The 11,094-nt window shown below is 47.1% G+C and overlaps 2 protein-coding genes across 2 annotated transcripts in view; both read left to right on the top strand.

The window, feature by feature from the left end:
- LOC116386118 (R3H domain-containing protein 1-like) overlaps positions 1-6,189 on the top strand; it is a 16,844-nt gene extending 10,655 nt beyond the window's left edge. Inside the window, 7 exon segments of the mRNA XM_031852122.1 lie at positions 1,190-1,293; positions 2,290-2,471; positions 3,070-3,226; positions 4,228-4,325; positions 4,436-4,520; positions 5,356-5,609; positions 5,611-6,189. Of these exon segments, the coding sequence (XP_031707982.1) occupies positions 1,190-1,293; positions 2,290-2,471; positions 3,070-3,226; positions 4,228-4,325; positions 4,436-4,520; positions 5,356-5,609; positions 5,611-5,688 (958 nt within the window). The 3' untranslated portion in view covers positions 5,689-6,189.
- A 402-nt stretch (positions 6,190-6,591) lies between these two features.
- Positions 6,592-10,430, top strand: LOC116386119 (uncharacterized). Its single transcript, XM_031852123.1, has 3 exons — positions 6,592-7,284; positions 7,868-7,962; positions 8,066-10,430. Exons 1-3 carry the CDS (start codon positions 7,083-7,085, stop codon positions 9,350-9,352), a joined length of 1,584 nt encoding a protein of 527 aa, XP_031707983.1. The 5' UTR covers positions 6,592-7,082; the 3' UTR covers positions 9,353-10,430.
- The last annotated feature ends 664 nt before the right edge of the window (positions 10,431-11,094 follow it).

Below are 11,094 nucleotides of genomic sequence, written 5' to 3'. Positions count from 1 at the left end.
GTGTGTGTGTGTGTGTGTGTGTGTGTGTGTGTGTGTGTGTGTGTGTGTGTGTGGGTGGGTGGGTGGGTGGGTGGTGCTTGTAGCTGATGAACGTCCTCTCAAAGAGCCTTCCCCCGTCTTCCTCCGGTACTCTGCCGCCCGCTCTCATTACGGGCTGATTGATAGAACTGGTTCACCGAAAAGCAAAAACATGTAATTAGCTCCTACCTCCGCGGACCCAATCAATCTGGAAGCCCCGCTGGGACGCGCTCGTACACATGACAAACGCCAGAGAAACAGCCATGTACGTTAGTCGTCACCTGCAGAAAGAACAATGTGTGCACACATGGGAGAGAGAGAGAGAGAGAGAGGTCACCCTCTCTCATTGTCACAGCTGTAAAACGAGGCTGCCTTAGTAGGACAGTCGGCATGGAAAAAACATGATTTATGCGGCAGCAAGTTTTCGAACAGCTCAGCGTTCTCCCTCGAGGCCCGGCTGTCCACCTGCAGCCCGCTTTCTCACCAGCTGGACACGAGTCCCTGCAGGCGGGTTTGTTCACGGAGCCGAGCACCTGCTTTTGCAGATGGAGTTGAAAGTTAAATTTCAAATGTAATACCCCAGCTGCAGGGAGATGTATACGTCTGTGCAGGTTTTTAGAAGTCCTCTTTTAATCACAGAGGCGTGAGCATCGTGTCGGACTACTTCTTCTTCAGGTGCTGAGGCTCTGGAGTACATGATGCACTGCTGCTGCTGACAGTTTTGGCAACATTTAAAGGGGACATATATTTACTTTTAGGTTTATATTTGGGGTTTATACTAGAATATGTCTACATGCTTTAATGTAAAAAAACTAAATATTTTTCTCATAATGTCTGTCTGAATAAACCTGTATTCACCCTCTTTCTGAAACGCTCTATTTTAGCGCCTGTCTCTTTTAGACCCCATCCCGTAATTAGCCCAGTCTGCTCTGATTGGCTCGCGAGAAATATACAGGTCACCATTCCGAAGGTAGTTACAGATGAGGGCGGTACATTCTAATGAGCCTACATGTGGTATAGGAAGGGGAATCTGATTGGCTTGTTGAATCACATGTTTTCTGATCCAGGCCATTAATTGGTTAATCCACCCTTTCAATTCAGTCCTATTTACCTTGAACGCTGCAGAAAGCCCCGTTGTAAAACACTTCCTTCTGTGTATTCTCTCTCGCAGCTCCACGGTGAGTTTCCTGCCCGCCCAGATGATGGAGCAGCTCCAGTTTTCTCAGACCTCGTCCCCCTGCGTCTCCCAGCAGCACCCAGGCCAGCAGTATGCAGGTACGTCCCCCCCAACCTGGAGCTGCGCTGGGATTAAACAGCCAGTAGGTCGACCGTTGCGTCGACAACAGCGGATAAATGGACCAAGGCCACATATTGGTAAAGTTGTAATAGATATATAGGTTAATCAGGGGCTAGAAATAAAAATTAAAAATAGAATTAAAAGCGTAGTTTATCGGAATAGAAGTTGCCGTAATGAGCCGCGTTTTCATGTGCTGGCCTTTCCGAGGGCTCAGAGACTGGCTGTCCAGAGGCCCAGGTGGGGCAGTCTCCTTACTAATGACCTTTATTATTCATGCCTGATTATTATGGGGGGTGGAGAGAGCCGTCATTTCCAGCCCCTGTCAGTAATGAGGTTGGATGAAGGTCTCGGCGGTCCGCCTCACTCACTGCGTCACAGGCAAACACTTTTAATTGGCCGGGGCCAGAAGTAATCTGCCCGATTTTCAGTCCAAACATCTATTGTCCTTGCAACTGTTGTCGGGTGATGATTAATAAATCAACAGCGGCATCGGCTGTGCAAATTTTACAACACGATTTTTTTGTAAACAGAAATTAATTAGATGGATTTTCTTCTCTTTTTTTGAGTGCATGGAGCACAAGGTTCTTTGATTGTTTTAGGTTTTTTTTATTCACATTTATGCGTCAAAAACTAATAAGATAATCTGGATAAGGTGGATCTCCAGCATTATCGTAGAGGATTTTAGCAGCAAAAGGGGAATGGACTGTTATTGCTTCATGTGGCCTCGTAATCGAGGCTCTTACAACTTAAATGCTCAGCAGCTGAACCAAAATGCTGAAAAAGAGCTTTTTGGGGAGGAAAAAAAACGCATTTAGTCTGTCAGCATAATTATGATGAATAAATGATGAATTAAATTTAAAAAAGCAAGCAGTATGAAGTGTTTTACCTTGTCTGCCTGACCTCATTTGCCTCTTTTCAACACTATGTTTCAACTATGTTTTGTTTGTTGTTTTTTTCCATGTGCGTTTGTGCAGGGTTGTTACCCCCGGCCCCCGGCGGCGGCATGGTGATGCTGCAAATGACGGCGCCCTCCTGCCAGCAGCCCCGAGCCCCCTCCCCCTGCCAGCGGAAACAGCCTGGCCACAAACACCCGGGCAACGAGCACCAGCGCAGCCGCAGGCCCGCTGAGCTCCCCGCGCCTCCAGACAGCACCCAGGTACAAACGCAGCCCATGTGCATCAGACAGCGTCCAAATGTTCAATAAAACAGCACTCATAAGATTGTATTTATAACCTTTTAATAACCTTTATGAGGGTTATCTTGCTCAGTAGCCTAGAGGTTTTGACTTGACAACGACAATTTCCAAACAGTGTTAGATTAAATTATGAAATTGCTCAGGTAGTGTTTGCCACACAGGACAACACGGTATGTGTCGGGAAGTTGAGACGGTCACAAGAAAGCAATTTGAGAGGCAATTTATTTTGGTTGTCTGAGTCTGACAGTGACGCGGGAATTGCCAAATTCCTCCTGCGGGCAGGTTAAATGTCGCAGTAAACAGGCTCCGCAAATGAAGTCGCCGGCGCGGGCGTAGCTTGAAATTGAGGGGGAAATAGTCCCGAGCATTAGGGTTTAACGGTACATTAGGGGGGGACTAATGTGGATAGAACGGCACATTAAAGCGACGACTTTGCAAAGGAGAGAAACAGCGATGTTTGCTTTTTTTATTTTTTTTGAATGAAAGTGTCTCTGTGTTCTTCCCCTCCCCCCCCCCACCCCCACCCCCCGTCTCCTCACCGCCGGTGTGTTGCGTGTAGAGCAGCCTGCCCTTGTCCCCGGCACTCGCTCCCTCGCCAGGCCAGCCACCCAGCTTCAAGGGCCTCCCATCAGGCATCTCGTCCATCCCTGTCATGGCGCGCCACCCGCACCACCACCACCCGCCGCTCCCTACAGCCTTCTACCACAGTGGACAAGGTCAGACACACAAGGGGCCGCCTCGCAGACCAATAACATCATCACGATAATCAAAACTTCTGGATTTGTATTTCTGCCTCAATCCTCTGTGTGCAAAAATAATTTTTGCAAGCATGTTAATTATATTTTAGAGAGACGTTTTCATGCAAAAATTATTTCATTTGAGCAAACAATTATTTTGTGCTTAGTAAATTATCTACGTGAGAACACATAATGACCTCCTCACTCACCATCCCTGGTCTGTACGCTCTGTTTAGCCAATCACATTATAGGAGGAGGTAGTTTCTGGTTGGCTATTATCTGCTACTAGGGAGCTACGGAAGCACTGGTAGAGTGCTAGGCAGCCACACTTACGGAGTTTATACAGTTTTGTGTTACATATTTAGTCATGAATCTTAATATAAGTCATATTTTTAAGTTAGTTTGTACTTTTATTAGCTTGCATCCGAGGCGTCTTAGTTGCTAGCTAGCTAGCCATGTAAGCAGTGGCTAACTAAGCTTAGCTAACGTAATGTTAGCTGACTTGCTAAATATTATTAACCACCTTATAGCGTGCTGTTAAACAGATTTTTGCTCACTCTGTCCAATGAATGTCATATCTTAGATTTGAATTGTTTAAATTTAGAGACACAGTTGTAGTTTCTGTTTTTTAAAAGGAACTACATTAATGCCTTGGCTGTGTCGCTGGAATTATCCAATTAGCCAACTAGCTTAGTGAGCTAATGCTTGAGTGGCAGAAGTTAGCTAACGCTAGCTACCTAAAAAGAGGGCAAGGAGTCAAGCTCATGAACTACAGACTAACGTACAAATAATTTATTTAGTATAATTTAGTATATTTTTGTTCGCTCAAATTTTTTTTTTTTTATTTAATTGCATTTCCTTTGTAAAATGTAATTGCCCAAAAATTACTCCGTATAAACTCACAGTAGACGTTCAGCTTCTTGTTTTGACTGAGCTGAAACTCCACAGCTTGTGATAACTTTTCTTTTTGTGACGTCTAGGTGAAGCACACTACTCTCTACTGGGCCAACCTCTGCAGTACAAACCCTCCATCAGACCTCCGCTGATCCACACCGCACACATAGTGGCCAAACACCAGGTCAGGCGCATGAAAAAATATAAAGTATAAAATGTTCTAATAGCCTTCGATCAGTCATACGAGTCATTCCCTCCACAGATAACCTCGCTGGTTTCCTCTTGTCTCCTCAGGGTCCACTGGGGGTTTGGCGTAGCGGTCATGGGAGGAAGGCCAGCAGAAAACCTCTGTCTTCAGATCTCAGTGTAGGTGAAGCAGGTAATAGGAAGTCCAGAGGGAGGCTTGAGTTTAGTGAACCTCGAGCTAACGGCGGCCATTTTTCTATTTAATTAGAGGTCACAACCGAAATTTGACCTTCCCTGTACAGAAAGAAGCATGAAAGTGATTTCTATATTGCTAGAAAAATCTGGTTTCATTAAAAAAAAGTCCAGGAGTGAAGCATCAGGTTTTGGCTGTCAATCAGAAAACGTGATAAACTCAGCTGCTGTGTGGTCTGTTTAGCAGATTGAAATAATGTCAGTTTTTTTGCTGTGTGTCAAAATGTGCTTGCTGTGCTCCCCACAGCTGCGGAGGAAAGCGTCTTGTTTGTGAATGTAAGCAGAATAAATTCACAGACGGGGCAGAAATCACACCTGGCTGTGGAACCTGCAGCCCCGGCGGTATTTGTGCCGAGAGTACAAATGTGCTGATTATTTAGAATATGGCGTGTATTTTTTATTTATTTATTTTGGTGATTATTCAGGTGCTTGTACAATCATCAAAGGGGGGGGGTCGGTGCTGTAAAATGTCAACGCTGTCTGGGAGTAAGAAAAGCAGCGTTGCCTTTAAACTGACAATCGTGCATTTTTGAAAATGTAACCCATCAGGAAATTGGTAAAAGAAAAACACCAAATTTGCAGGGTATTTGTACCGATTTTCCACCTAAAGCTTTAAAGCTGGCAGCAGCAGTTTATTGAAGCCTCCCGATGGTGCAGGTCTGACTTCTCGCTTCACCCGTGACAGTTGTTTTATTTACTGGCTCTGCTGCTCACAGTGCCGTGTGTGTGTCCGTGTGTGTGTGTGTGTGTGTGTCCGTGTGTGTGTGTGTCCGCAGTGAGCAGTCAGATCCTGGAAGTAACGGGTCCTCCGGAGGGGATCGGCTGCACAGACTCCCACCACCTCCTGGCAGAGCTCTGCAGAGGGGGCCAATTGATCCAGCGGTTGTCGGACCATCAGCCCCGGCTGCACGGCGTGGCGGCCAGAGACGCTCCCGGCGGACGCCTGGCCTCGTCATACTCCATCTTCGCCATGCTACCCCCCAGACACGCTGCCCCGAGCGCCACGCTCCACCACGGCGGACCCCAGGCCCGCCTTCGAACTCCGAACTAGCGCCGGACACAACGGGGAGCCGTGTGGCCTCGGACAAGGTCTGGCTCATAGCTGCTAAAACATCTCGGGGCGTCTTAAAGGAGCACCACGCAAACGCACATCCAACCACCTGCCTCTGCTGCCTCGGTCTGGACCACCTCGGTTCAAGTCCCAGACTCTGTCCAAATAAAAAAAAAAATCAAATGTTTGAAGAATGAACGTTCACTTTTATTTTATTTTATTTTAGTTAATTTTATCATTTTTCTGGCCAACGGGGCCCCGAGTTTGGTTTTATTTGTGAAAAGCGGCCGCTGAGCTGGCCCCTTCTCTATCCTTAAAAAAAAAAAAAATCTAGTGCTGTTTAGAAATGAAAGTGTTTGGAGAGCGAGATTCCACTGTGGCTCTTTCGATAGCAGGTCTGTGAGCATAACTGCACCATCTCGAGCTAAACGTACACATAATCCAGTTCGAGAATGTTTCTTTTCCCGCTTAAGACAACGTGAAATTGGGGCCTCCGTACCATATCGAACTGAGCATTCGCATCAAAGTGTTTTATTTTTATTTAGCATTCATCAATAATTCCATCATCCGTGTCCAAACCCCCTGAGTCGTGACACTGAGCGGCATTTATCTCCCGACAATAACGCGCAGCGACACTTGTACAATGTTGAGCCCATACAATAATAAACACTGAATAATAGATGTACTACCTGAATTATTTAAAGTCACTTTTACACACAGTGAATGTTGGATTTGCACTGAAGTGATGAACGGAGATTTGATCGGTATCAGACAGGGCCTGGATTTTCTTTTATCCCCCCCCCCCCCCCTCTCTCGTACCCGTTTGTTGCACTCGGCCAGGCCACTTTCTTTTATATTTAATTAAAATGTTTATATGCACAACAAAAATGCAATCGACTTTGTCACTACTTGGCTTCTTTTTCTTTGGAAAGGGGGGGGGGGGGGATTTTGTTTGTGTGAATCATGAGGTGTTCCGTGTGTGGTGTGGCTTTTCTTTCTTTTCCTTTTCTTGTTTTTTTGGACTCTAATAAATGTTTGCACCACACGTGTTGAGAAAACTTTTTCCAATGTTGAAAGGTCGAGCAATGATGTGAAGCTGAGGGGGTGTGTGTGTGCGTGCGTGCGTGCGGCAACATCATTATGAGGCAACATCTTGGAAAATGTTGCTCTAGGTTTGTATCTCTGCCTTTAGGGCAATACAGAGATATTTGCTCTGCTTAGTAGCCTAATTTCCGTCTGCACGAAATTAGACCTTTTGAATAAACCGTCTTCTCGGTGGGTGAAATGTGGAGAAACAGAGACCCCTAGTGGCCAAACGCTGTTACAGCATGTGACCAACACACATGGCAGCGCGAAAGTGAAACTGAATACTGTTCAAGTAACTGTTTATAGCAACGGTGCGGAGTTTGCAGTTAGCTTGTGTTTGCTTGGCCTCATGGTCTGCGTCCTGTAATGGAGACCGACCGCCGGGAGGAAAGCTCCAGGATCGTGGTCGTGTCCGGGGTGCCCGACCCGTTACCCGTCAGCAGGATGGTCGACAAGCTAACTATTCACTTCCTAAGCCGCAGGAGGAGTCGAGGAGGAGACGTCGAGGTGGTCACGTACCCCACCAACATGGACGGAGTCGCTTTTGTCACTTTTGACAAAGCGGAAGGTAAATAAAACTGGTTGTAGCTAAACACAGGCTACAAGCTAATCACACTACAGCGCGTGTGTGTCTGTTATCTGTGTCCACTCTGAGGAGCATAAGTTAACAATAAACAGGTTAATAACTGTTTGTTTACGCGCCAAACTCCATTTAAAAAATGACACTTTTTAAGTTGACTTCCTTATCCAGAAGGCCCAGTTTGTGCCTCTCAGGTTTATCATTACATTAAGTCACTAAGCATAAACCCAACACCCGGCCATCTTTTACACGTCTATTTATTTATTGACGCTTATTAGCTGCGACTGGAATGTGGCGGCAGGACGACAAGAGGCTCAGTGAATGGACGTTCAAATGCGTAAATGCCTTAAAGTCATTGTCAAATGTGTCTCCTTTTACGCTCTAATTGGCTCCCATGGGAACTACGTACACAGCGTGCAGCGAGCTGAACGTAGATCAAACATGTTTGCATGAAGTGCTGCCAGGATGGTATGAGTGGTTTAACTCGCCACATTGTAGTCTATAGGACAACAGAGAGGCTTCATGAAGCGATCACTGTAATGTTGATGGAACAGTACAGTACTCTTGGCAGATGCAGAGAGGGTGGTGCGGAAGAAGCAGCAGCTCATGAAGGACAACGAGTTTCCAGACGACTACCTCCTCACTGTGTTCCCCTTCACCAGAGATGTGAGTGTCAGCGGAGTTTTGCTCATCTGTAATTTATACGAGACTGACAATTACATGTTTCTCAGATGTACCATGTTTATTTGAATGTGCTCTTGTGCTGCAGATGTTTTTGTACGTCCACAGCGCTACGGTCGACCTCTCCGTGTTCGGCAGAGATCCGTCGACGCTGATCCAGAGTCTGCGCTCGGCTCACAGGTCGCTGCATTTCCGGCCTTCCCCGCAGCAGACGAAAGCCACCGTGGAGGGGCCCTTCTCCGCCATCCAGGCCCTGAGGCAGGACCTCATCCTCAGGGCCGGCCAGCATAAATCCGTCAAGGTCTCGGCTCGAGCTGCCGCCGTCAAACCGAGAGAATCCCCTCTTAATCCGAGGGTAATGGCTCACCGCGAGGTTGTGGGCTCCGTAAAAAGCGGCGGTTCTGAAGCTAAGCCGGGACTCGGGGGGAGCTCACACGGCTTATCGACGCAGGCCACAGGTGAGGCAGCCGAAGTCCAAAGCCCGCTCTTGAATGGGAAAACTCGAACCGTCTCCCGGAGGCGAAAAGTTTCTCATGAGAGTTTGGCCGCCGCCGGGAGCTTTTGCGACACACACGGCAACGGGGAAGAAGAGCCGAGGGATCGGTCCAGGAGGGAAATGCCCGCAGAATATAGGACAGAGCTGCTGAATGCAGGGCTTACATCTTCCTTATCAGGCCTGGACCTGCACAGAGCAGAGGAAATATCAGCAACACAGCCAGCAGTAGACGGCACTTCAGAAAAACGCACCGGACCAGACAGGATTTCAGCACCCGAGATCAGGGGAGAGAATACGACGAGCTCCTTCTACAGCAGAACCGACTATCTGAAGGATCCGGATCAGAGCAGCTCAGCCTTGACCGCTAAGATCCTCCGAACCAAAGATGCCTCGATGTCCTCCAAGAGCCATGCGGAGGATGCGGAAGAGCCGTCTGCTGAGGGGGACGCGTGCGTCTGGGTCGACTCGTACATTTGCAGGTACATCGAAAAGTTTGACAAGTGGGAGTTTGACAGATGCTTGAGGGGCCTCGACGTGCGCGTCGTCCACGAAAGCGCCGACCTCACGCGGATATCGTGGACTGAGACGGGCTCAAGGACCTGGCAGGCATCGGAGGACCTCAATAGTTTGGTGGAGTATTGGCTGCTGATGTTAAGAGTTCATCGGATCGACTTGGACGGGCAGCTCGAGAGACACAAACTCATTCAAATCTGCGATGATGTGAATGCGCTGTGCCATAACGTTCTTTACTTGCTGGAGGACGCTTGCGTCAAAGTCATCGGCACCTCGGTGTCAGGTCCCCGGTTCTGCAGGTGGGTGGAGGATAGAGTCGCTCTACTCAAAGACCCTCTCAGGATGGAAAGAATGGGGCATGAATAAATGTAGTATTATCAACGACCACAGGGTGGTGCAGTTGCGCTGCGTGTCACAAAAACCGGCTCCTGCAGTTTGTGTCTGAAATTTACATTCCTGTTAAACTCACGGTTATTTTTTAATTTTTGTAGTGATAATTACAACTGTAGAATATAATAACATTAATTACATGTGCGTCAATTACTCGGACAACTCAGTTCAGTTCTCTTATTAAATAAAATCGAATGATTTTCCTTTTCCCTTTGTCTCTATGGTGAAGCTTCCCTTCTGTTTGTTGCTGGTTTAGTAATCAGGTCTTTAAACAACCGGTGTTAATCCACACGGTCTTAAGTCTTAATTAACCTCCTCACACCTTAATCACAAAAGATAATTAAAAGCAAAAATTGACGGACGACAACCTGTCTCACATAATCACATCTTCCTACTTTCTTGTCTACAGGTTATTTAATCATTTATTGGCAATAAATCATTTTATTTGAAGTGTTTTTAATCTGAAAAGGAAAATCCCCCTTTTGAGGCTTCATGGTTTAGTATGTTTTGAGTAATCCCACCGTAGTTCTGCTGTGATCAGTATCATGTACCAGCGTTGGACAGTAGGGGGCGGTGTGACACTTTCTCCCGCATGCTGAACCGGTTAAAAATAGAGACGCTGTAGCTGCCACAGTCCTGCTCAGTGAAGCTATTATGGAGGCCGGGGTTTGGCAAGCAGGGCGCAGATTGGCAGGCGAATGATGTCAGCTGGACGTCCCATTATACACCCTATCCCCTCCCCACACACACACACACACACCTTCTCCAAGGGAAATACTGATCCGTACATGTGATGTGTGAAGATCCTCAGTGAAATCGTCTCTCTCTGAGATTATTCAAATGAGCTCGCTCCACAGCCTCGATAATTGATTCATTATGTGGAAATGAGCCACACAGCCGTAATGAACGCACACAAACAGACAATCACTCATCTCCCTGACACACACACTCTCTGGGTTGTTACCATAGGAACATAGTGGAAGAGGTTGCTGAGCTGCAGCGCTGGGCGTCGTTAGGGGGAGGCTCTCGAACACAATGGAAACATCCAGGAGGACGGAGGAATTACATTACAGCAGGAGAACCCTTCACAGGAGACGAGCGGAGGAGAGAGCGCTGCCTCTTAACACCCGGACCTCTCCGCGCCCCCTTTGATAGCACGTTTTCAACAATTACCCATCACTCGGGTGGGGGTCGTGGTTAAATGGAGAGGAGGGGTCAACAAGCAGAAAGCGTGAATTTGTTTTCCCTGGTCCTCCATTACATCCCTTTTCATCCTCTCTCATTATGCATAACGTATAATTAGGTAATTGCATTTTTGAATAATAACGTGTATGACTTTCGTGATGGAGGTCAAACAGCAGCAGGCCAGAAAAGGAAGCCAAGCATGTTTCCCTAGGGGGGCGGGGTCTGCTGTGGATCAAAGCTGTGATTGGACCGTAGGCGGATTACTGAACAGGCCTCTAGGGTACTAGTGGCTGGTGACTGTTGACAGTTCTTATTGGGAAGCAAGCGAGTACAAAGAGACACAAAACGACCAAAAAGAGACGCTAAACAACGACGAAGAGACTCAAAATGACTACAGAGACACAAAATGCATACGAGACTCAAAACGACCACACAGAGATGCAAAACAATCACAAAACAGACTCAAAACAACCACAGAGAGACCTTAAACAACCACAAAGAGACATAAAACAACCACAGAGAGACATAAAACA

This window comes from Anarrhichthys ocellatus, unplaced genomic scaffold (genome assembly GCF_004355925.1).
Source record: "Anarrhichthys ocellatus isolate YVR2014 unplaced genomic scaffold, GSC_Weel_1.0 scaffold12, whole genome shotgun sequence".
NCBI classification, from domain to species: Eukaryota; Metazoa; Chordata; class Actinopteri; order Perciformes; family Anarhichadidae; genus Anarrhichthys; species Anarrhichthys ocellatus.
Note: the sequence above shows the minus strand (reverse complement) of the source record. Positions and strands in the feature narration are given on the sequence as shown.